The 27,854-nt window shown below is 41.5% G+C and overlaps 1 protein-coding gene across 8 annotated transcripts in view; it reads left to right on the top strand.

Annotated features, from left to right (window-relative positions):
* AKAP9 (A-kinase anchoring protein 9) overlaps positions 1 to 27,854 on the top strand; it is a 200,529-nt gene that overhangs the window by 101,608 nt on the left and 71,067 nt on the right. For all 8 annotated transcript variants that reach the window (XM_073677388.1, XM_073677390.1, XM_073677392.1 and 5 more), the window contains 2 exons: positions 313 to 521; positions 8,635 to 8,852. In XM_073677388.1, the coding sequence (XP_073533489.1) occupies positions 313 to 521; positions 8,635 to 8,852 (427 nt within the window). The remainder of the gene's footprint in view (positions 1 to 312; positions 522 to 8,634; positions 8,853 to 27,854) is intronic.

The raw sequence follows: 27,854 nt of genomic DNA, 5'->3' as shown, positions 1-27,854 counted from the left end.
AAGGCCAAACCATTTTTCTTTCCCTTTTTCTGTCATGTCTGAAGCATAAACAGAGAAGGGTTCTGGTGATAAATTCCTTTTAAATGATAAATCCCTGCAATGACCACTAGAGGGAGCTGAAGAGGAAAAATCCACTGAATGCCGTTATAAACCTGTCTGCAGTAAGTTTATTAGCTCCCCCTAGTGGTGACTGCAGACAGCCTGAATGTTCTACTTCGTGATACATGTTATAACCTATTATCTTTGCTTTGTCATTTTTCTTTATTGCCTGTTATTATCCTAATTATTTGTGCCTTGTAATTTTCTTTATAGGAAAAGCCTGAAGAGGGCCAATAAACACCTACTGAAGATTCTGCTGGAGGTTGTGAAGACGACAGGCGCCGTAGAGGAGACTATCGGGCGCCATGTTGTCGGCTTGCTGGACAAATCTGGAAGACGTCAGTCTTCTTCCAAAGTGCACGTGTGGAGCGCCGAGTCCGAAGACCATGAAGTGGCGTCTCCTGCCTCCATCACTGTGACTGGTAAGGGTCACGTTTATAGTGAGATTTTACAATAAAAATTGCACTTTTCCTTTATCCGGACGCCACTGCCTTCCCTAAATTAACGGGTGGAGAATCGCAAAGAATAATCATATTTTATTTTAATTTTGGGTGTTCCAGGCATCGGAGGTGTGGGGAGAATGACCGGTCGGTAACACTCATGGGGAGGCTGAATCACTACCTCCTTCGGACTTGTCCAGTGGTTGTAGATCCCAGGGACAGGACATTATAGCTCAGCCATGTCAGGTTGATAGCTCAGGGTACCCAGTTCTGTCCCCAGAGGACAATGATTGACAGGGAGGTGATGAATTGAAGAACGGGGGGGAGGGGAGCTCACAGTATTACAGTGGGTACGAAAAGTATTCAGACCCCTTTAAATTTTTCACTCTGTTTCATTGCAGCCATTTGGTAAATTCTAAAAAGTTCATTTTTTTCTCATTAAAGTACACTCTGCACCCCATCTTGATTGAAAAAAACAAAATGTAGAAATTCTTGCAAATTTATTAAAAAAGAAAAACTGAAATATCACATGGTCATAAGTATTCAGACCCTTTGCTCAGACACTCATATTTAAGTCACATGCTGTCCATTTCCCTGTGATCCTCCTTGAGAGGTTTCTGCTCCTTCATTGGAGTCCAGCTGTGTTTAATTAAACTGATAGGACTTGATTTGGAAAGGCACACACCTGTCTATATAAGACCTCACAGTGCATTTCAGACCAAATGAGAATCATGAGCTCAAAGGAACTGCCCAAGGAGCTCAGAGACAGAATTGTGGCAAAGCACAGATCTGGCCAAGGTTACAAAAGAATTTCTGCATTGCTCAAGGTTCCTAAGAGCACAGTGGCTTCCATAATCCTTAAATGAAAGAAGTTTGGGACCACCAGAAGTGTTCCTAGACCTGGCCATCCAGCCAAACTGAGCAATCATGGGAGAAGAGCCTTGGTGAAAGAGGTAAAGAACCCCAAGATCACTGTGGCTGAGCTCCAGAGATGCAGTAGGGAGATGGGAGAAAGTTTTACAAAGTCAACTATCACTGCAGCCCCCCACCAGTCGGGCCTTTATGGCAGAGTGGCCCGACAGAAGCCTCTCCTCAGTGCAAGACATATGAAAGCCCGCATAGAGTTTGCTCAAAAACACATGAAGGACTCCCAGACTATGAGAAATAAGATTCTCTGGTCTGATGAGACGAAGATAGAACTTTTTGGTGATAATTCTAAGCGGTATGTGTGGAGAAAACCAGGCACTGCTCATCACCTGTCCAATACAATCCCAACAGTGAAACATGGTGGCAGCATCATGCTATGGGGGTGTTTTTCAGCTGCTGGGACAGGATGACTGTTTACAATTGAAGGAAACATGAATGCGGCCAAGTACAGAGATATCCTGGATGAAAACCTCTTCCAGAGTGCTCTGGACCTCAGACTTGGCCGAAGGTTCACCATCCAATAAGACAATAACTAAGCACACAGCTAAAATAACAAAGGAGTGGCTTCAGAACAACTCTGTGACCATTCTTGACTGGCCCAGCCCGAGCCCTGATCTAAACCCAATTGAGCATCTCTGGAGAGACCAGAAAATGGCTGTCCACCAACGTCCACCATCCAACCTGACGGAACTGGATAGGATCTGCAAGGAAGAATGGCAGAGGATCCCCAAATCCAGGAGTGAAAAACTTGTTGCATCATTCCCAAGAAGACTCATGGCTGTACTAGCTCTAAAGGGGGCTTCTACTCAACACTGAGCAAAGGGTCTGAATACTTATGACCATGTGATATTTCAGTTTTTCTTTTTTCGTAAATTTGCTAAAATTTCTACATTTCTGTTTTCTTTCAGTCAAGATGGGGTGCAGAGTGTACTTTAATGAGAAAAAAATGAACTTTTTAGAATTTACCAAATGGCTGCAATGAAACAAAGAGTGAAAAATGTAAAGGGGTCTGAATACTTCCTGTGGTTCCTGGCACCATGATGTTAGCAGGAGACCCTTTATATCCTGTAAGGCCCCCCGGTAAAGTCTCGGACTAGTTTTCCAGCACGTTCTGGAGATGATTGATTGGATCAAAATCTGGGGAATTTGGAGACAAGTTGTCACCTTTATCTCTGTCATGTTCCTGCGGTGTGAGAGGCCACAGCCATTAAGGAATCCCACTCCCGTAATAGTTAGGTAGGTGTCATCGGACCAGCCGTTCCTCTCCATGTGGGCATCCACGAGCCTGTTGCTGGTTCAACAATTGTCCTTCCTTGGACCATTTTTGGTAACAATCCACAAGATCTGCTCTGACCCGGTCGTCTATCCTCCGGAGCCTTACACTTTGGCCATTTTTTTTTTTTTTCTTACTTTTTCCAGCACATCAAATCCAAGAGCTGAGTTCTCCTTACTGGGCTGGAGTATGCTCATGGACACCGTGTTATTTCTGGGCACATTAGGACCTGCCCTGCAGTAATTAGTGACTGACCTTACAGCGCCCTGCAATAATGGGATCTGATTTTGGCACCGTCCTTGGCGGAAATATACAGGAAATTATATTGTGAAAGTTTACATATCCCCCAAGCGAAATGAACTGTATTATTATTCAAGGTTAAGTATCACAAGTGCATGTGTCCAGGTGTCAGAGCCTCGGCCCATAAAGTTACTCCTTCTCTTATACTTTCTATATCAATTCTTCACCATCTAGAATACCTCTGCTTGCTGTCATTGTATAATAATAATCTTTATTTTTATATAGCGCTAACATATTCCGCAGCACTTTACATACATTATCGTCGCTGTCCCCATCGGGGCTCACAATCTAGATTCCCTATCAGTATGGTCTTTGGAGTGTGGGAGGAAACCGGAGAACCCGGAGGAAACCCACGCAAACACGGGGAGAACATAAAAAGTCCTTGCAGATCCTTGGTGGGATTTGAACCCAGGACCCCAGTGCTGCAAGGCTGCAGTGCTAACCACTGATCCACCATACAGTGCTAACCACTGCGCCACTGTGCCACCCTCATTGTATGGCTTTAGTCCACATGGAAACCTGTCCTGGCTGCGTGGTGGTCACACATTGAAGGCCCCTGTGTCTGCCATCATATTGCTCCTATCCAGTCCTGCCTGTTGAAGACCACTAGATTTACCATATACTTCAGTACAAAAAAAATTTACGATATACTTCAAGACAAAAATAATTTACGATATACTTCAAGACAAAAATAATTTACGATATACTTCAATACAAAAAAAATTGTGAAGAAAAAAAATCCTAAAAGGTTTTTAAAAACTTAAAAAAAAAATACGTGTAAATCACTATATGTATTAAATGAAAAAAAATTGAAAAAAAAATATAGTAATTATTAAAAAAAAAATTAATAAAATATTATATTATTTATCCCGCACGATGAAAAACAAAATCTATACATATGAAAATGCCAGAATTGCTGTTTGCTTGTTTTTTTAAACAAAAAAAATGCGATAAAAATACGTACTGCAATGTGGTTGAAAAAAACAAGGATCCAGCTCAACCACATGTAGATTCTTATGGGCTGGAGCAAGCAATGACAGCATCTCTAAAATGTTAGCAATAAAAATTAAAAAAAAATGTAAGAGCGTTGCCCAAAACATAAGCCCTACCTCAACTCCTTTGACGATTTTTTTTACATCTCCTAAAACTTTTTTTTTTTTTTTCTGTGAAACTTTTTTTTATATTATTATTATTATTATTATTATTATTATTATTATTATATTAAACTATATACATTTTTTTTTTTTTATTTCCGTACCTGTACTCACCCGCAGAACAAGGTGAACGCCTCATTTTTACCGCACAGTAAATGGTGTAGAAAAAACAGCCGAACAAAAGTGGCAAAGTTGGCAGAGTTTTTTTGACAGTTTTCCTGCTAATAGCATTTTATTAGCTAAGCCGTGTGTTACTGTATTACTGCACCAGCAGGACACGGCGCCTTTTATCCCCTTGGCAAATACAGGCATGACTCAATAATCAATTCCTTGAGTGTTTTTTGCTGCTTGCTCACTGAGCCGACATGAATCACTAATGTGCATCCCAGGAGCCCCATGTTCATCTCTGTGCAGGATCTCCGCATTGGTTATCAATACTGGAAACATGGGAACAATGAGTCTTATATTTTTCTCTGTTTTACCTGATCAAGAAGTTAAATGCTTGTAAAAAAAAAAATTCTTTATTTTCCTTAATTGTTACTTTTGTATTTTAAAGTGATGACATGTTGCAAGGGCATTCCGAAACCTCAGCATTAAGTGTGCAGCTGGACGAGATCTGGACAGGTGTAAAGAGGATCTGTCATTTGCCATAAAAATGATTTTTGTTTTTACTTTGAGTAAAAGCCACTTTTTCTCCTGAATCCGGCGCTGTTTTTCTTTTGTTCCTGCGCCTCTCCATTCCTGAGATATTGCCCCATTATTCCCTGTATGTAAATCTAGTCTTGTTAGTCAAGGGGGCGTGGTCCTGACAGTAGAGCTGAAGGACACTTTTTTTTACATACAGGGAATAAGAGGCCATATCTCAGGAACGGAGAGGCGCAGGAACTAAAGGAAAACTATTCCGGATTCAGGAGAACAGCAGCATTTACACCAGGTAAGAAAATTGCATATTTATGGCAAGTGACCGGTCCCCTTTAAGGGCTCAATATAGAAAGCAAATAGAGTTTTTGAGAGAATTAACTGAATTGAAACACAAAAAAGAACTCAGAAAATTCCATTAGAGTCTTCTAGTGTATTGTGATACGTCTTCTGGCCCAGATCTTGCTCCATCTTTATTTCTCACATTTAAATCGATTTATTATTGGCATTTATATTGTAATTTGCAATAAGTGATAACCTGCTAATCCCATATAAGACCAGTGCAAGGTGTGAACAAGGGCCGACAGTGCCATAGTGGGAGCTGGAGATGTCCTGCACTATACGGCCCCTTTATTGGCACCATGGAGAGAATATTATAGTGATGCCCACCAAGTGCTCTCTAAAGTTGGGGCGAGATGGCGGCTTTGACTTTCACACAGAGATCTCTGTATGTTGCTGCTTCATCGCAATGTAATGCAGGTAAATGGGGGTCACCTTTTTGACCCCTAGAATACTACGACCTTGACTAGCAAATCTCAAATCCAACTTTTATTATATGTTGTTATTCAGGGCACATACGTGAAGTGTGGTAAGGAGCTCTCAGTGTAATTCTTACCTTGGGCACTATGTGGCGCTGCACTCACAGATATGATTTCTGAATATATAGTAATACCCCCACTCACTATATACAGTGTATGTGTGGTTATGTATAAGTGCTTATCATCAAAATATAAAAAACATGTAATATTATCCAATATTATGTATTTCTTTTATATTTTGAGGATAAGCACTTATCACGATAACTGATTGTAAACTACCGCTGAAATATTTACCAGTAGGATTTCATTACCAATTTAAATGGTTATAGGGTTTTTCCATCAATAACATTGATGTAGGACTCCTAGTATTTCCTAGGTGGTAAATTTGCTACAGTACCAATAGGTCTTTGGCTCCATGGGCTAAATGACGGCCCTAAATCTTAGTGGTTCATGTCATATTCAGAGTTGTGATATAATTTTACTATAGTGGCAAGACCCTTTTGAGCTGCACATTAACCCCATTTACAGTGGCCAACACAGACCACCCCAAACCAGTGACCGTTTCACATTTTCCCAGTAGTAGTAGTAGCAGGGCCCCGCTACTCGTCCAGATGCCCCCATCTCCTAGTTTAAAGTATCACCAGACAGTACAAGCAGCAGTATGGTGCTTTCACACTTTCCCCTCAGCAGTATCAGCAGCAGTATGGTGCCTTCACACTTTCCCTCAGCAGTATCAGCAGCAGTTTGGTGCCTTCACACTTTCCCTCAGCAGTATCAGCAGTAGTATGGTGCCTTCACACTTTCCTCTCAGCAGTATCAGCAGCAGTATGGTGCCTTCACACTTTCCCCCTCAGCAGTATCAGCAGCAGTATGGTGCCTTCACACTTTCCCCCTCAGCAGTATCAGCAGCAGTATGGTGCCTTCACACTTTCCTCTCAGCAGTATCAGCAGCAGTATGGTGCCTTCACACTTTCCCCCTCAGCAGTATCAGCAGCAGTATGGTGCCTTCACACTTTCCCCCTCAGCAGTATCAGCAGCAGTATGGCGCCTTCACACTTTCCTCTCAGCAGTATCAGCAGCAGTATGGTGCCTTCACACTTTCCTCTCAGCAGTATCAGCAGCAGTATGGTGCCTTCACACTTTCCCCCATCAGCAGTATCAGCAGCAGTATGGTGCCTTCACACTTTCCCCCTCAGCAGTATCAGCAGCAGTATGGTGCCTTCACACTTTCCTCTCAGCAGTATCAGCAGCAGTATGGTGCCTTCACACTTTCCCCCTCAGCAGTATCAGCAGCAGTATGGTGCCTTCACACTTTCCCCCTCAGCAGTATCAGCAGCAGTATGGTGCCTTCACACTTTCCTCTCAGCAGTATCAGCAGCAGTATGGTGCCTTCACACTTTCCCCCATCAGCAGTATCAGCAGCAGTATGGTGCCTTCACACTTTCCCCCATCAGCAGTATCAGCAGCAGTATGGTGCCTTCACACTTTCCCCCATCAGCAGTATCAGCAGCAGTATGGTGCCTTCACACTTTCCCCCATCAGCAGTATCAGCAGCAGTATGGTGCCCTCACACTTTCCTCTCAGCAGTATCAGCAGTAGCATGGTGCCTTCACACTTTCCCCCATCAGCAGTATCAGCAGCAGTATGGTGCCTTCACACTTTCCTCTCAGCAGTATCAGCAGCAGTATGGTGCCTTCACACTTTCCTCTCAGCAGTATCAGCAGCAGTATGGTGCCTTCACACTTTCCCCCTGCAGTATCAGCAGCAGTATGGTGCCTTCACACTTTCCTCTCAGCAGTATTAGCAGCAGTATGGTGCCTTCACACTTTCCTCTCAGCAGTATCAGCAGCAGTATGGTGCCTTCACACTTTCCCCCATCAGCAGTATCAGCAGCAGTATGGTGCCTTCACACTTTCCCCCATCAGCAGTATCAGCAGCAGTATGGTGCCTTCACACTTTCCCCCATCAGCAGTATCAGCAGCAGTATGGTGCCCTCACACTTTCCTCTCAGCAGTAGCATGGTGCCTTCACACTTTCCCCCATCAGCAGTATCAGCAGCAGTATGGTGCCTTCACACTTTCCTCTCAGCAGTATGGTGCCTTCACACTTTCCTCTCAGCAGTATCAGCAGCAGTATGGTGCCTTCACACTTTCCCCCTGCAGTATCAGCAGCAGTATGGTGCCTTCACACTTTCCCCCTGCAGTGTTTCGTTCTGCTGATTGATGTGGTACCTGGTGGTCGGACCCTTGCGATCAATAAATTATCACATATCCCGTTGTACTTTTATCCTCATTTCAAGAGGAAGCGATAAGTTGGATGCCTGACAGCCGCTCCTTTAATTTTCTGTTGGAAAGAATCTCCCTATGATAAATGGTGGTCTCTGCGAGGAGGAGTTGAACCCCCTAAATAAAGGATAAAATGTGCGATTTATGTTTGTGTCATGTGAAGCTCCATATGTAGAGCCGTCGGTAATAAGACGACATATGTTAGAAATTGGCGCCGCCTGCATCCATCTGCTGCTCTCTGTTAAGTTTTATGGTAAACAAGCAAATTATCAAAAATGTTTCTGAAGATCAGAAGAAAACATATAAAAAATATGAAACCTGACAACAGATGTAGAGATCTCCACGTTATTATTGCACGTTCGTTTCTGTTCACATTTGTCTTTACTTTTTTTTTTTTGCACTTTTTGGGAGGGTCATCATCCCTTGTATTAGAAAGGGGCCCCACATCAGTCATCTACCTCCTGGTCATGCAGTATATGGGCTCCTGGAAGAAACCAGCGAGCAGCTGCTCAATTCCTCTGCAGCTCCCCCACAGGGGAAATTAAGCATTACACACCACCCATTGAAATCAATATTTTTTGTGCATGTAATGCACAGATGTTTTGGGTCCTCCAATGGGGAGAAAAGACGCTCTTTGATGCCAGCAAATTAATCAAAATGATCGCACTCTTAATGACTACTGTTTTATATTTTCCATAGTTGGTCCAAATGGTGGTGAAGGTGTCGGAGTAGAAGGTGCAGGGATTTGGTCAGAAGCGGCTGAGGAGGAGTTGGATGTGCCCCTGCAGCTCGCAGATGAAGGATTTTCCAGAACAGATGTCAGCCCTGATGACGAGGCTCAGATACTGAACATCAGCACTCGACTGCAGGCCGCAGTGGAGAAACTCCTGGAGGCCATTACCGATACAAGCAACCAGGTATGATAAATTGTAAACGCTCACTCGGCTGCGCTCTCATACCTGTTAAGATGCGGCATCCAGCTTTCTTAAAATCCTGAGTGGCAGATTTGTGTATTGCACTTTTAGGGTTTTCTTGGACTTCTTGAAAACCCATCCGGAAGCTAGAACTTTTGATCTAAAGGTGCCCATACCCTCTAAAAGTGAGAAGACCAAACCCTCTGAAAATCTAATGTATATGGACTTGTCCTTCTTCTTCCCAAACGCAGATTTTGGAAAGATTGTACATATTGGATTCCAACATGCGCAATCTTTTGTTTATGTGGGAGATTTTTTGATTACTGTAAGAACCAACAGTGCAAATCTAGCCTTACTCCATGGACATTGGCCAGGGAACGGCTTCCTTTCTTCCAGGTCTTTAGAGGAAATCTGTCACCAGGATTTAACCCTACAAACTATTTATGTAGCTCTATCAAAGACGAGTCCAACAATGCCTTCACCTGGACAGTACAGACCCTCCGTTACTGAGAAATCAGCCTTTGAATTGATATGCAAATGAGGCTAAAGAGCTATGGTAGATCTGAAGCTTCTGTCACTCCAGCTCTATTCTCCACCCAGTGCCGCCTCCTCCTGCTTGACTGACAGCCTCTATGCTCTGTGACGTCAGTCAAAGGATCCATCAGTGAGGGAGGAGGAGGAGGCGCTGGGTGAGGGAATAGAGCTGGGGTGACAGAGGCTTCAGATCTACCATAGCTCTTTAGCCTCATTTGCATATCAATTCAAAGAGCTATGGTAGATCTGAAGCCTCTGTCACTCTAGCTCTATTCCCTCACCCAGCGGCTTCTCTTCCTCCCCCACTGATGGCTCCTTTGATTGAAGTGACACAACGTAGAGACTATCAGTCAAGGAGGAGGAGGCAGCACTGGGTGGAGAATTATGCTGGAGTGACAGAGGCTTCAGATCTACCGTAGCTCTTCAAGCTCATTTGCATATCAAGTAAAATGCTGATTTCTCAGTGCCAGAAGAACGGACTGACCATGTAAAGATATCGCTGGACTTGTGTTTGAAAGAGCTACATGGCGCAGGAAGTATCTGGGCTTGGCTTCCAGTAGGTAAATGGAGAAGGAGGTCGACAACATCAAAACCGCTCCGCTCCCGATCTGTGGCTGAATCAGTAATCAGGGTTTTTTTTTTTTTAACATTTTCTGAGTCCAAATATTTAATCCGCTCGTATTATAGCAACACTTTCCGCATAATGCCCCGGCTGATGTTCCTATACGGGTGCATTCACTCATTCCACGCCTCATTACCTTTCTGGGATTCTCACCAGATTTCCACCATGGCTGGTTTATCCTTTGAAATGAGGGCAGGGAAGGTACAAACATCATGTACGTGATCAATTCTGATTTTAGAGATGGAGCAGAGCTGATTTTGGTACTTAAAGGGATTACTCTATGCTTTGTGATAACACACGGTGGAAAGAAAATTTTGTAGTTTCACCAGAAAACACCGCTCAGCTCTGCTACATCCCGTCATTTTTACTCCTGATAGTTCCTTAATTCTTCATACATTAATTCCTATATTCATGAAGTCATGCATTACTTTATTTATTCATACACGTATTCTTTAATTCCTTTATTCCTATAGGGGATAACTTGATGATTACTCGGAGTCCGACTGCTGGGACCCCAAGAACAAGGTGTGCTTGCATTGACACTGCTCCACTCATTGTCTACAGGACTGCCAAGTACAGTGTTCTATTTCCGGCAGCCCCATAGACAATGAATGGAGGATCCGCACCTCCGATCCATTCATAGTGGAGCTGAGAGCCCTGTTTTTGTGGTTCCAGAGCCCCAATCTCGGGGTCGCCGCTGGTCCCAATGGTTGGACCTCGTACGATCAGCAAGGTATCACCTATCCTATGGATTCCATATTTTCTCTTGAATATTAGTTCTTGCATTTATATATAGGAGCATTTATTCTTGCTTTGATTTATGCATTTATTCATACGTACTGTCATTCTCCAAGGGCAAATGATCTCACTGAGGTCTTATGGGACAGATGGTTGGCACAAGAAGATCGTCATTTTAGTGCTTCATTATCTTCTCACATGGAAGAATAAATCACGGTACAAAAAAAAATAGGAAAACCCCCCTGGGCCGGCTGACCACTATTACATACAAGTGGGCCCCTATCGCCTATACAGTAAACTAAAGGGCACCCGGTGGGCCGAGCTTCCCCAAAAGTCCATAAGACTTCTTTAGCTTTCCTCTGACTCTGAATGAATAGTCCATTATCAAACATTATAGGGTTTAATTAAAAAAAAAACATACTAGAGGGAGGGGAAATGACGGACCGCCTGCCAACCTACCCTCCTCTCCAAAAATATACCCCCCAGAACCAGTAATTTATAGGAATATGCATACAGCGCCTTGAAAAAGTATTCATGCCCTGTGAACTTTTCCATATTTTTTAACGTTACACCCACAAGCTTAAATGTATTGTTTTGGGATTTTATGTGATACCAACACAAAGTAACAAGTATTTGTGAAGTGTAAAGGAAATATTTTGGTTTTCTAAATATTTTAAAAATATAAATCTGAAAATTGTGAGTTGCATTTGTATTCAGCCCCCTGTAGTCCTATACCCTGAAATATAATCCTGAGTGACCAATGACCTCCAGAAGTTACATAATTAGTATATTGAGTCCATCTGTGTGTATTTTCTTCTCGGTATAATTACAGCGGTTCTGTGAAAGCCTCAGAGGTTTGTGTGAGAACATTAGGGATCAAACAGCATCACTAAAACCAAGGACCTCACCAGACAAGTCAGGGATAAAGTTTTGGAGAAGAGTAAAGCAGGGTTAGGTTATAAAAAAAAAAAAAAAATATCCCAAGCTCTGAACATCTCTCGGAGCACTGTTCAATCCACCATACAAAAATTGAAGGAGTCTGGCACAACTACAAACCTACCAAGACATGGCCGTCCACCTAAACTGACATCCCAAGCAAGCAGAGCACTAATTAGAGAAGCCGTCAAAAGGTCCATGGTCACTCTAGAGGAGCTGCAGAGATCCACAGCTCAGGTGGGAGAATCTGTCCACAGGACAAATATTAGTCTTATACTCCACAAATCTAGCATTTATAGAAGAGTGGCAAGAAGAAAGCTATTTTTGAAAGCCATAAGATGTCCAGTTTGCAAAAAGCCATGTAGGGGACACAGCGAGTATGTGGAAGACAGTGCTCTGTTCAGATGAGTCCAAAGGAGAACTTTTTGGGCTAAGTGCAAAACGCTATTTGTGAAGGAAAACTAACACTGCACATCACTCTGAAAACACCATCCCCACCATCACACATAGTGGTGGCAGCATCATGCTGTGGGGAGGCTTTTCTCCAGCAGGGACAGGGAAGCTGGTGAGAGGTGATGGGAAGATGGATGGAGCTAAATACAGGGCAATCCTGGAGGAAAACCTGTTGGAGGCTGCAAAAAACTTGAGACTGGGGCGTAGGTTCATTTTCCAGCAGGACAACGACCCTAAACATACTGCCAGAGCTACAGAGTTTAGATCAAAGAATATTGAAAAAATGTGGAAAAGTTCACGTGGTATAAATACTTTTTCAATGGTTGTCTGTGTAATGCAGGAGAAGACAGGTCCTCCAGAGCGAGAGACGCTCTTTATAACCACTTTCCACTTTGGTCAAGAGATGAGACTCCTGATCAGAAGACCCCCAGTATTAATTCAGAAAGTCAAAATGTCTTAGTACTTTCTCTTTCCTAGGTATTGATATATTTTCTTTTGGATTAAAGGGAACCTGTGAGCTGATGCATGCTGCCCAAAAAAAATCACAATACAGCACTCTGTCAGGAGATGTTTATGCTATACGTGGCCACCCAGTGGCTGTGACGTGGTTGGATGCCTGTTGAGATACAATTGCACACAATGATCAGCTTTGTGTTAGGGATTTTGGCCGCTGGACAGAGATTTTGAGCATTTGAACACATTCTCACCAAGGTTTTCTTGTGGGTTGGTGACCAAATAATTTATTTATTTTTTTTAATCATGAAAAGTGGAATTTGTAATATGTGACTTAAAGGGAGTCTGTCAGAAGGATCAACTCTCCAAAGTCGTCTATATGAGCACGTAGGTCATAGGAATCTGAATAAAACGATACCTTGATATCTGAAATCCGATGTCTTATTCCTGAGAAATCCACACTTTGCTTAATATGTAAATGAGCTGTTAAGATCTATGGGCAGGATATAGATCTCCCCGAGAATCTGCCCCCAGAGATTATTGTAAATGAAAGGGGGTGTTTCTAGTGTGAAACATGTAATCACTGAGTCTGGTCTCCTGATCTATATGTCTCACACTGGTGACGCCCGCTTTCATTTATAATAAGCTCTGGATTCTCGGGGAGATCTATGTCCATCCCATAGATCTTAACAGCTCATTTACATATTAAAAATATAATAATTTCTGAAATAAGACCTCGGATCGCAGATATCAAGGTATCATTTTCTTCAACTTTCTATGACCTACATGTTCATATAAACCGCTTAGGTTTATATCCTACTGACAGATTTCCTTTAAAAGGGTTGTCCATCTTTGGGGACAATTTTTTCTTTTCTTAAATGTATGTATTTGAAACTAAAAATGTTTGCAGTTGGCTTTTGTTAAACATTTTGCACCATTTTCCTTCTATAGCTTCTGTTTTTGTACTGTGTGTTGCTGTATGCAGAATGAGTTAACTGAGAATCCTTCAGTGAGCTCATGCAGATTTTTCAGATAATTTAAAGCTTCTATCTGTCTTTTCATGAGCTCGTCTCAGCTGATTTATGACCACAGACCGCAACAAAGTTGAATTTGCAGCGAAACAGAAAGCCTCTTGGAACCAAACGATGCAAATTGAAAAAAAAATTGCAAAAAATGTTATTTTTATTTAACCCAAATTTAAATGAGGGAAAAAAAAAAAACCTCTTTAATATCCCAAGGATGTGAAAAATGGGCTGCAGAAGAATATAGATATATCAGTCACTAAGCTACAGTGAATGTCCTATCATCTGACATTTGCAGAACTCGGATTATCAAATATTCAAATTTATTGGTCAGTTCTAGAAAAATATATACAAATGTGCTTGTGAGCGGAAATGTCCCTTTAAGACGTCACATAATCACGGGACTGTCGGCCATCAGTCGAGTGATCATTTTGATTTTTTTCCGGATTTTTTTAGGATTTTTTTTTTGCATACCCTTACACAATATCTGCTGGTTTATGCTCTAAGGCGAGTTGATGACAGTGGCCGCCCATTGTGCCGTGTGTGGTGGTGATGTAGACGGCTACTTGGGTGCGTTTCTGCACTTCGTGCCTCAAGGCTCGATGTTCTGCATTGTTTTCAGACTCCGGGCTGCATGCTTTGCCGGCTGGTAGAGGGTTAATATTTACCTGCCCGAAGGTATCAGGCCACTCCTCTCCGCCTGTGTCTCTTTCACACGGAAGGCAGAGAGCGAAGCAATTTTTTTTTTTTTTTTTTGCACTGTGGGAGGCAACAGATTTGTCATGAAGGATTGAAGACGTTCCGGATATTGCAAAGTGCAGACGAATGAAAAGTTGGCACTTGTGGCAGCGGACGTCCCCTGCCCTTTGGTTACTATGAGGACCTTCACCGGGTGACAACAGACTCTGTCTTGAGTCCTGCTGAGCGCTGTCCGATGGACTCTCCTAGTACAACCCGCTTTGCATGATGTGGCCGGAGCTTAGACTTTCCCTCCTTTGCAAACGTGGACACTTCCAAAGCCGGAGGATTATGTGGCCCATTTAAGGATGCTACTTAATGCCGCCTGCACCTTCTCCTGACCACACATGGTGCTTCTTACCCACCGCAGACTCTCAACACGTCGTGTCCTAACGCCATGTCTGGATTTCTACACATAATAAAGAGGCTTTCCTAGAAGCGGAGGTCCCCGCAACCTTTATCACCTCCAATGGATTCGCACAAGTCTTTGTGGTCATCGGACACTCTCAGTGGCCTTTGGCCCATCGGCCAAGAAGAAGACTCCTATGAAGTGGAGTCTCTGATCCCTTTACCGGAACCTTACCCTTTCACTTTGGATTTAAACGACAGAAATGCCGTAGTGGTGAACACCTTCATCACCCACGTCAGCCACAAAAAAAATGGACACATATTGAAAGTAGTCTCCAAAATTTCCTTGCCCACCCCACCGTACAGTGTGAGTAGTCATCATTTTTTTTCTCCATTTATGAGTAGAGTTCTTCAGACTCTCATCATGACCATTGACGTCCACTATGGGTCAACTGGGCTCCATCCCGTTGACTTGTCTTTGTAGTGATTGGTTTCTGGGGCTTTCTAGGACTTGTAGATCCTCAACATTTGGTGAATCTGTGGTTGGCTGACTTTGCTTTGAGTGTTGGAGGTGGGTAAGAGGAACGGACGGGCTCTTTGTAACATCAAAGATGCAGAACAGGTGATGAGTGGAGGGGATCTAGCATGTTCGGAGTAGCTACTCTGAGGGTGGAGTGACTGACTGGGTCCTGCAATCTCCCGTATCGCTACCTCCAAGTTGTTGATTTGGTTCTAAATGGAGCAGAACAAAACATGGCAGCGCTGTAGGCGGCATGTCTTCTACTCTCCCCTTACGTAGGATTATCATTTTACTGATTGATTGATAGATTTTTATTCCTTTTTGTATTTGGGTTTCCCATTGGAAAAGTGATAAAGACGTGTGAATGCAGATGTATGTCAGCTCGTAGGGTATGAAATAGTAAATGTACAAGTAACAGGCACTGTATGAATACTACATCTCCCTACATTAGCCTGTCCTATATTGCAGGTTAATGTAGGGAGATGTAGTATTCATACAGTGCCTGTTACTTGTACATTCACACATCTTTATCGTTCAATCATGTATACATTATATGTCCTTGTACTGTACAGTTACACTTGTGTAACCTACCGTACATACATATAATTCTTCATGCACACGTTTGTGTTTCCGGAATCCATTCATGTGCTTCATACATGCATAAAGTACAAGTAAGGTATATGTACATATACTGGGTTTATCTTATTACAGCTAACCATTCATGTGCTTCATACATACATTACACGCCCATGTACTTGTGCTGAATATTTATGCTTACACAACCTACGTACACGGACACATATATGTTTATCTTAAAGGAATCCATGCATGTGCTGCATGCACACATACATAACTTGCTCTGCACAGTCACGCTTACATGACCTACATACATGTAGTTGTACATGCACATCTTAAAATAATCCATACATGTACATACACACATATATACATACATCATGTGTACTTGTACTGTACATTCACAGTTGCATAACCTGCATACATATACTAGCACATACAAGCGTGTTTATTATTACAGGAATCCATACATGTGATAGATGCATACATACATTACATATACTTTACACTTGATTATATCCTATGAACTTGTGTGTGTGTGTATATAATATATATATGTGGGTTACATAATACATGATATGTACATTTCCATTTAAGTGGTACAAATAATACATACATTACATTTACTGTACTACAGTGACATTTGTACATATAATACATCCACATATTCTTACATTCAGGTGTTTATCATTCATACATGTATTACACAAGTGTGAGTGTACAAGGAAATGTTAGGTATGTAGTGTTTGTAATGTATGTAGCATATGTATGAACACTTGAAAGAATTAAACATACAATACATACATGTATATTCATATATGCGCTCGTACAAACTAGTGTGAATGTACATGTTCATTCTGCAGGTGTGTGTGTGTGTATATATATATATATATATATATATATATATATATATATATATATATATATATATATATATATATATATATATATATATATATATATATATAATATATACAGTATGTGTGTGTATATATATACAGTATGTGTGTGTGTATACATTACATTTACTTGTACATTCACATTTGTTTGACCATATAATACATACACACATTCGCTTGTGTTTCACCTGCAGACATTCATACATTTCCTACTTACACACACTATATAAACAGACACAGACATTTACCTGTGCATACAGATACTACATAATCCATTCATACATGTCCACCTCACAAGTCTACATATACTATATATTCCAAATTCTTCTACATGCACACTTTTTATATCCTGATAAAAACAATCATTCATTCACATTTACAAATGTGTATGTTTATCCCACGATCATACACTTTTCTACATACGTTTACTTCTATGGTGACGCGTGATGTTCCTGCTAGCACACATACATATTCTACATACATCCACTTGCACAATGACCCTTGAATCACTTACTACATACCTACATACATTACTTGTCCCACATTCACTAGTTTTCTGAGTAACTCTGACGGCACAATAGTCTGATTTTAAGATTCAAAAAATGTTTGGAATAATTCGTGCACCAATGGCGCCCATTACCGGGTGTGCGAAATGCCGGGGGCAGCAGACTGAGGGGAGAAGGATTTATTTTAGGATTTTGCACCATAAAAGTGACAAATTTGGCACATATCATTTTTGTACAAATATTTACAACTTTTTATCCCTCTCACGACTTTGCAGAAGGTGCCAGCAGGGGCATGGCCAACAGCAGTCCTACAGATTTACTATAAATGATAGTTTTCATCTATGCCAGTTCACGGCAGGTGTGGATTTCAGATTCTGGACTGACAAAGATGTCCAAAAATAATTAGAGAACATGCTCCTCCTAATAAGTTTAGTGTAGTTTATGCCACCCCACATTGCTTTCGCCAATTTATTTGCCAGACTGATAAACTGATCACAAAAGGGGAAACTTATGGTCAAGTCCAGGCCAATGTGAAGAATCATATTAGGGAGTGTTTAAAAGGTTCTTCCCACAATGGCAATATTTTTTTTTTTTTTTACAAAGCACAGTATCTGCATGACTGGGTACAAACTCAGCGTAAAGTTTATTTCTTGTACTTTTTTTTCCCCATCTTTTTCTATCCCATTGTGCCTGCATCTTCATATCAGCACCCTGCTTCTCCTCAGTGCTGGATACCCCTCCCTCTGCTCTTCTGTTTGCTTCCTGATACTTCATTAGTTTACAAACTCCACATTTTATTTGTGGTTCATGTGGATCTTCAGAGCATCCTCTACCCTGCATGCATAGATTAGCCAAGCGTAGTATAGCTAAGCTATGCTCCAACACAACTGTCAGGAGAACAAAGATGGCGTAAAAGTGTCTGGGGGATGTTTAATTAGACAGGGTAATAGGTGCATCTGTTTCTCCTGAATTAGACAGGGTCATGAGGTGCATGTGCAGCTGGTATCATCAGTGGGATCGTCAGTATAGCATAGCTGAGCTGTGCTACAACCTGCCAGATATTTTACTACACAGGGTCGTTAGGGGAATCTGTGCATTCCCCACCTACATTAGACCTACTGGAGGATGGATCCAGTGGCAACAGAGGGTAAATAGTGCCCTGGTGGTTCATCCTGTTCATTGTGTGGTTTTTTTTTTTAATAATTTTAATCATTTCTAATTTCAGCAATTTTGGACCTTTTTATTATTTTTTTTAAATAATTCACTCAAGCAATGTTTTATAGGGGTTGTCCACTACTTTCCAGCTTAATCTTCCAGAGGGTATGATGTGAACGCTGCAGCCAGTCAGCAGCCGCAAATAGTCTTTATAGGGAATATAAACTGGAGGGGTTTAATAGTGACAGGTTCCTTTTACCTTTTTTAATTGCTAGGGCAATTTTCACACATTTGGCAACATACATAAAACCTGAATTTAACAGTCCGAACGATAGCCGGCACTCACATCTTCTTAAAAGAATTGCTTTATTGATCGAGTAGTATAAAAGGCACAAAAAATGGTTGCACACAACAGCACAAAAATTAAAAAGGCAGAACAGAAATATCCGCTGCGCTCCCAGGCGACATGTTTCAGACCTGCATGGTCTTTTTTCACGCCCTTAAGGACAAAGGACCATGCAGGTGTGAAACCTGTTGCCTGGGAGCGCAGCGGATATTTCTTTTCTGCCTTTTTAATTTTTGTGCTGTTGTGTGCAGCCATTTTTTTGTGCCTTTTTTATACTACTGGATCAATAAAACAATTCTTTTAAGAAGATGTGAGTGCCGGCTATCGTTTGGACTGTTGCTATTAATGAAGTATTTTGCCGTGCACCCGGACAGATGAGCTGATTATTTCTTTTTCATAAACCCTGAATTATAAAAATAAAACACATCATAACCCCGTAGACTTATAATTCCCAAGAGCAGATACCTGGCACGCTGTGAAAATGCAACTCTGCTCTATATAATCATTGGCGACTTCATGCATTTTTGTACCACTTGATTATGTTTGAAAAAACAATGCACAACAATTCATGTTTCTGGCTAAAAGTTTGACCCAGCAGGGAATATATCTAATAAAAAAAATGTTAAGATGTGTAGAGTTTATGCATGCCAATTTGCATTTTTGGACAAAAAACATCTTTATGGTCTAATTGCCAAGAAACATTTTGAGTCCACACCCCTCAAGTTGACAAATCAGATATACTCTCTGATTGGAACTTTTCTTCATGTTATCACTTCTTTTACCAATCCCCATCACCTGGAATCACTCAGGTAAATGACAGTAACAGGTTATGATTGGTAAGGAGGGCTGATAACATAATGAAAAGTTCCTGTATTCTCCATGGGACCTCTGTAAACTGTAGGAGGGGACTAATAACTACAATAGACTGTGATTTATAGGGGGGTGATAACATAAAGAAAAGTTCCTGTAATCTCAGTGGGTCTCTGTAAACTTGAGGAGGGGACTGATGACTGCAAAAAGGACTGTGATTGATAGGGGAGTGTTAACTTAAAGAAAATTCTTGTATTTTCTTTGAGGTCACTATGGGCTGTACCGGAGGAGACATAACATTAACTGTGACTGGTAAAAGGGGTGATAACATGAAGAGAAGTTCCTGTATCCTCCTAAAATCACTGGAGCCTGTACAAAAAAAAAAGAGAGAACTCCACCTAGCCAGTCATTCATTTGGGCGGTGTTTACCGTAAATATATTAAAATTGCTTTATTGCTGTGTAGGAGGCATCTATTTTTATCCACTGTACAATATTTTTACATTTTCAACTATTTAATTACGTGTGTCTAAGAGCACACAAACACTACTCTTTTTATACACTTTTTTTTTCATTGATTTTTGTTATATTAAAAAAAATTACTTTGTGTTCATGCAGTTTTGCAAAACTTTTATTTTTTTATTTTCTTGTAGTGGTCACCTTGGCTCTAGTTTTTTTTTTTTTTTTTTTTTTTATTCCTGGGCCTGACCTGTCACACTTGTTGGTTGCCGAAAGCATTGAGTAATGTAGAAATCTGTTCAACCTCAGTCAAGATTCAGATTAAGATGTTACTGCAGGTGATGAGGTTATTCAGTATAACAAATGCAATAAATATGCAAAAAAGATAGAAATCCCAATGCATATCACAGAACAGAAGCCAAATTGGCCTCCCATCCGGGGCACCGGCGTCCATGGATCCTTTTATAGTCTGGAGTGCATGCGATAAACATAAATTGACTTAATTTACTTTTAATTAAACTTTTCCTTTTGCTGATCTTCAGCCTCCAGTTATATCAGGGAACCAAGCCCTATAATTAGTGAAAGTGTCCCAGCCTGTCCAATCCTCTGAATCACTCCAATCCTCAGTCATTATTATAGATTGCGATCAGGTAAGTATTTTACATCTTGGGTTACCCGCTCCTTGTAGGTAGCGCTAGCCAACGTTTACTTCTTTCAGACGTATAACATCTATCATCTCTACATGTATAGGACCTATTATGTTCTGTTATCAGCCATAACCAATGGATGCTGCTGGCAAAGTGATTTAATCCTAAAGTCCTTTCCAAGAGTTGTCCTGTGCTGGACCACTGAACCCATTATTGTGTCAGATCTGTGGGCTCTTCAGGTACAGCGATGGGCACGCTATCCGCCCCATGATCACTGCGTTACCTTACATGTCTCCAGTTCAGGAAACATGCAGAAATGTGTCCATAGACCTGTATGAATGTTATTCATGATCAGTAAATGGAAAATGCAAACAGCCTTCTTGTCACCAGACACCGGCCGCTCATTGGAGTGAAGCTGCGTTATACAACAGGTTATTATCGCCGGGTGTAGGGTGTCTCCTGCATTTGAAGAACTCCTTAATCTGCGACCATAGTGTTGTGTCTGTGGTGCTCATGCTCTCGTCAGTTAAGGTAGTGCTGAACCTGATCATATTGGTATTTGGGGCATACTTCACTGCAGTATCAACACACATGGTATAATGGCAGAATAATTAAGTCTCTCTGACTTGCAGTGTATTCTCCAGCGTGTAACTTAAAGGGAATGTGTCACATACCTAATTTCAGTTTCCTTTACCTGATAATTATCTTTTTCAGTGATAACAACTCTATATACAGTAGATAACACAGGATCCACCATTCACTATATGTGATGTCACAGCTCACCTCCTCCCCCTCCTGTACAATGAGAGATAACACATCTATATACAGTACATAACACAGGATCCACCATTCACAATAGGTGATGTCACAGCTCACTTCCTCCCCCTCCTGTACAAATGACTGATAACACCTCTAGACAGTAAATAACACAGGATCTGATATTCTCAATAGATGTCACAGCTCACCTCCTCCCCCTCTCTCTGCTCAGATCACAGAGAATGCTATGAACACTCTCCCATAGAAATGTTTGCTATGTTTGATCAATATGTAAATGGTATTAACAGCAGCTTAGGCAAGATGGCCATCCCCATAATCATAAACAGGAAATAGAATAGAAAAAGGAGAAAAAAAACAAAACTATAATTACATATTTTTTTAATTAGTTCAAAAAGTATGGGCGATACATTCCCATAGGTGAGAGTGTAGATTCATTAGGTTACCTTACCCCTTTTTGGGGCAAATATTTTAAAGGAACACTCAAGTGAAAGCCAATACTGTACCGTGCAGGTCCTCAGAGCATAGCATAGCATATGATACATTGTATTGTGCAGGTCCTGGGGGCGGAGCATAGTATTTGATACACTGTACTGAGCAGGTCCTGGGGGGCAGAGCATAGTATATGATACACTGTACTGTGCAGGTCCTGGGGGGCAGAGCATAGTATATGATACACTGTACTGTGCAGGTCCTGAGGGCGGAGCATAGTATATGATGCACAGTACTGTGCTGGTCCTGGGGGCGGATCATAGTATATGATACACTGTACTGTGCAGGTCCTGGGGGCGGAGCATAGTATTTGATACACTGTACTGAGCAGGTCCTGGGGGCGGAGCATAGTATATGATACACTGTACTGTGCAGGTCCTGGGGGGCAGAGCATAGTATATGATACACTGTACTGTGCAGGTCCTGAGGGCGGAGCATAGTATATGATGCACAGTACTGTGCTGGTCCTGGGGGCGGATCATAGTATATGATACACTGTACTGTGCAGGTCCTGGGGGCGGAGCATAGTATTTGATACACTGTACTGAGCAGGTCCTGGGGGCGGAGCATAGTATATGATGCACAGTACTGTGCAGGTCCTGGGGGCAGAGCATAGTATATGATACACTGTACTGTGCAGGTCCTGGGGGGCAGAGCATAGTATATGATACACTGTACTGTGCAGGTCCTGAGGGCGGAGCATAGTATATGATGCACAGTACTGTGCAGGTCCTGGGGGCGGAGCATAGTTTATGATACACTGTACTGTGCAGGTCCTGGGGGCGGAGCATAGTATTTGATACACTGTACTGAGCAGGTCCTGGGGGTGGAGCATAGTATATAATATCTAAAAAATATTTTCTCATATGAAAAAAACCAGCTGTTCGTTGGCATAACGTAATGCATTAGTGCCCCGAGGGTTATGAAAGCTGCCTTATTGTGCGCGGTTCTGCCCTCGTGTCACTTCCCGTTCTCACCACTTGTATGTATTTATTGGGTGAGAACATGTACGGAGCAGAGATTAGAAGGATTATGTGCGCGATGTGTACACAGCTCCCCAATTTGTACACATGTTGGTAGTTAACGAGGCCTGTGTTGTAATGATCGGTAAATACAGACTGGGAACCTTCCGAGCTGCCGGCAGGACCTGATCCTACAAGACAAGGATGTGATCTCATGGTGTTTACTCTGCAGAGACGCCACCTGTCCCATTGTCCCGTGATGAAGAATACGCTCTATAGATGAGAGAGAGACGTGAGAATAATGATATAATGGATATAGGTAGAAAATATCAGCAGCAAAAGTGAAATGTGACCCCAAGTCCGGAGTCCTGGAGGCAAAACCCCGCTCATTATCCAGCAATAATGGGTCAAGGGATGTTCTCGTACTCCTCAGGACCCCATAACTACTATCGCTATAATAATAATGGCAGCCTTATTACAACCCAGCAGCCACCGCTATATTACAGATCTGTGTTGTATTTAAAGGGCCATATTAAAGGGGGTTTCTCAATAAATACTTATTAAATGTATGATCCCTTGGGGGAACAACTGCGGTGATCCTGATCGCAAGAACGGGGATCATGTGTGACCACCACTCCACTTCTATATCACCAATGCACATTGCCATTCCATTAGTTTCATAAAAGTGAATAGACATCATGCTTCTGTTTGAAAATCTTGTGCCGTAGGTCTGTCGTTGTATTACAGTGAGAGGGAGGAGGTGAGCTGTGACATTCTTTATTTTGAATGGTGAATTCTGTGTTATCAGTCATTGTACAGGAGGGGGGAGGAGGTGAGCTGTGATATCTCCTATTGTGAATGGTGGATGTTGTGTTGTCTACTGTATATAGAGGTGTTATCAGTCATTGTACAGGAGTGGGAGGTGAGCTGTGATCTCACCTATTGTGAATGGTGGATCCTGTGTTATCTACTGTATATAGAGGTGTTATCAGTCATTGTACTGGAGGAAGAGGTGAGCTGTGACTTCACCTATTTTGAATGGTGGATCCTGTGTTATCTGCTGTATATAGAGGTGTTATCAGTCATTGTACAGGAGGAGGAGGTGAGCTGTGACATCACCTATTGTAAGTAATGGATCTTGTTTAATCTCTTATATTGCTGTTACCTTTCATTTTAACCTTGTCTGTGATAATAATGAGACTGCTGAGAAGTTATCTCTACAGAGCAGGAAGCATCAGGCCAATGTGAGGCTTAGTGGTCAGTGAAAACTGCAAGATTTCAGGGTTTGTTTTTTTTACTTAGTCATAAAAAATTATAAAATAAGAAAACCTCAAAAATTCTTACATTGATCCTTCTTTCTTACTGTTGATAGATCAGCAATTCTACATCTCATGCGTATTACTTTCCGGAAGCACTATGTTTAGATCACATTCTCAGATTGTACCTCCTACCCAAATGTTTCAGTAAGTGATAGAACAGGATAGACCTGGCTGCAGACTACGGCTACAGGGGTCAGCATTGTCATGTAGACATTAGGGCGCAGTCATTTTATTGCCAGCCTCTTGTTTACTCTGAATGCAGAAAACGCCCTCTTCTTGTTTGTCCTGCCTTCTAGGATGTAAATGAACTTGAATTGGGTATTTAGTGTTATCTTTGGGTGGAGGTAACCATAAACTAGTGCCTTACCCCACATGGCGAAATTGCCAAGAGCACCTTCAGTCACTCATAAACATAAGATCATCAATTAGAAACCTTTTAGCCTCTGCGGCCTCTGTTTTACAGCACATGGCCGTAATCTAGAGCTAAACTTTGATGTGGTCAGACATCAGCTTCCAAAACTCTCATTTCAAGTGCAAAATCTGTATTCGGTGAAAACAATTTTTTTTCCCATTACTGAGATAGGAGATGACAATTGGTGCTTATAAAATTCTATGGAAATGGGAGGAGCTAGAGGCTGACACAGACATTCCATAGAACTCTATGAGCACCAACCGTCATCTTTTTTTCTGACTTATTGAAAAATCTGTGTTCACTGAAGACAGATTTTAATTGTCAATTGATAATTTTGAGAATGAAGGATCAGTCCAGGAGGAGAAAGAAGCGGAATTCTTTTATTTTTCCTTATTTTTATGTGTACTATTGAGTTATGGAAAACAAAAAATAATTAAAAACATCAGTCACTTTCTAAATGTGCTCAGATTGTCTTGATAATTTAGTCTATCTGAAATGAAGCAAGGTTGGGCTGAAAAGTCATACAAACGCACCAATTTCAGCAGCACATGCCAGTGATCCCATTCTGAGCATCCCCCTATGATGAATATTTGCAAAAAAGTTGTTTATGCAATCTTTAAAAGTCAACCAATGCCAACGCTTGTCTTAAAGTTGGCCATGAGTGTGAGATTTTTGTTCGCGAATTGCATGGATTTTTTATTTTCAGCCGCTGCCCATCCTCCCATGTCTACAATTTGGCATTGAAAAAATTGGATTTTTAGCCATTATATCCTATTGCTTCATGAGGAAGGTGGCGGCTGCTACCCTCTCCTTATTTTATCGAAAATATGGAATCAGTTTGTATGGCTTCAAAACATAGATAAAAAATTATTAGTATTTAAATGGGAGGAAAACATCAGCGATAATGAGTAAATTGTTATTTTCACAATGTCCCAGGGCGGCCGGGGGAAGAAAGAAAAACATACTGTACTTCTCATTCTAATGATATTTGCACACGCCCGCAACTTTTTGCAAGAAGGAAGTTCAGACCTGGTTACTGATATTATACCTCTAACTACTTTGGTTCCACCCTTGTAAATACTTTGCGTATTGCATACATGGTAAGGGGGGGTTACATGGGCGATCGGGGTGATTTCTTTGGACACTAAGTGATCATATTAATAGTTTAGGATTGAACCTACCACATCCATTAGCAACCACTGTAATAGTACGGGATCCTGAGGGGAAGCATTGGAAAGTCCAAATTTTAACCTTTCCTATTATACTCTTCCACTCATGCACTATGTGGGAGTTAAGTCCTGTTTCCACCCATGCTATATATAGGAGTTAAGTCCTGTTTCTTTTGCCATCAGTTCCCATCTACCTGTCACCAGTTTGGGCACAAATTACTCAGGTGAGAAATGAAGAAAGAGCCAATCTGAAGTTGGAAATAAAAGCAAACCAATTTTGTATTTTAAAGGAACCACATTCCCTCCTTTATACTCCTCATAGCAGTGTAAGATTATTAAAAAAAATAGTTTTTGAGGTGGGGGACTGTTTTATTCCACTGACTTGCCCAGTGTATAAATAATAAAATGAGCTTTACTTGCTCACCGATTCCTCTCTGCAGCTGCCTCCTTTCTTTTCGGACAGGCTGCAGCTGTGACATGATGACTACAGCAGCTAATCAGTGGGCTGTGTATGTGTATACAGCATGAAAGTGCTGAGGCCAAGTGATTGGTTGCAGTGGTCACATACTGGTAGTGCTCATTTGATGTAGGAAACCCTAAACTGTCCTGTGTATCAGTATTCTCCCGGCCACCTCGGATTTTTTGTTGTTGTTGCCGTCGATCTCTCTGCAGAGAAGTAACACAAGCCGCCACTACACCAGCTATTAAGTTACAGTGCTATCTGTTCTGCAATGGCACCCAGCTCCACAGTATAAAGGTTTTTTTCCAGAGTAATGAAGAAGTAAAAAATTAATGACCGTTCAGGGGACATTCCAGAATAATTACATTGTGGAAGGAGGTCGGAGCACTGTGCAAACAGTGAACCTCCGAGCCGGCTGGTAATCGTCTGCTCAGGTCTGGAGTATTATAGTCTGTGCTGTACATTATCCTTTGTAGGACAATATCGGAATCTCTGAACATTCCGTCCTTTCCGCCCCCTATTACTTGTTATTATACCATGTGGTCTGTTTGTCATCTTATATATTACATCATTCCTATATGTAATACCTTTCTCTTTTTTTCTTTAATAATGGGAAGATTATTCACTTGTTCCCATGCGTTTTGTGCAACTGAAAAATTAGTTCTACCATGGACTGACTATTAAAGCGCTAGAACAATAGTCCATATCGTGAGTTGGATGCATGAAAGGAGTCACCAATATTTCACAAATTAGCTTGATTAATGCACCAATATCTCCCCTCTTTTCCCCTGTATCCACAGTGTTTGGGCTAAACTGCAATACCGGACCCAGCCAATAGACAGAGGTGGCACTATTTTTGGGAAAGGAAAGCTCACTTTTTTTGTAATCATGGATAAACCCTTTCAATGATCTGGACTATGCAGAACCTCTGTAGACATTATTAGAACCTGATGTGACCCTTCCAATGGTTTGGACACTGAGGAAATGTAATGTTACTACAATGTAATCACATTAATTATTGTATATTGTTATTATAAGACCAGTATCCAAACATGAAAGAGATGTTTCCACATCAGGCGGTGACAGAGCTAGGCAAATTATTATACCAGCGTCATACTCGCCTTTGTGTTCATAACATTTTCTCGCTATATGCAAAATAATCTAATGTTTTTACTGCTCATTTATTTATTTTTACATCTGAGTCTTCAATTTGGAGCCAACTTCATATAATTTATCAGACTTGGCTGGAGAAGCGCAACGTGCTGTGCTAATATTCACAGCAAACTACAAACCTTATTAGGGGCCCTCACAATAAGTTATAGGGGGCTGTATAGTCTGAAGCCGGATTCAAACATCCATATTTCTTGGTCCGAGTACAGACCGCGATACACAGACGGAACGTGGGTCTCCAGTTTCCGCACAAATTCCTGCTGGAGACTGTAGTAGGCAGCCACATGCATATTCAGGGGTGGACATGCCGCATGTGCTGCCTCCGGTGCAGCTGCACAAGGCCCCGTTTGTGGAGGGTGGGCCCAACACTAAGCATAAGTCTGCGCTTACTAGATGTCTTCTTATATAACATGTTTCGTTGAAAATAAGACCTACCCCAAGAATAAGCCCTAGCATTATTTCACAGGATTTTTGGAGTATGCTTGAC

The sequence above is a fragment of the Phyllobates terribilis genome, unplaced genomic scaffold, assembly GCF_046119375.1.
Source record: "Phyllobates terribilis strain yellow unplaced genomic scaffold, ASM4611937v1 Scaffold_4__5_contigs__length_816908805, whole genome shotgun sequence".
NCBI lineage: Eukaryota > Metazoa > Chordata > Amphibia > Anura > Dendrobatidae > Phyllobates > Phyllobates terribilis.
Note: the sequence above shows the minus strand (reverse complement) of the source record. Positions and strands in the feature narration are given on the sequence as shown.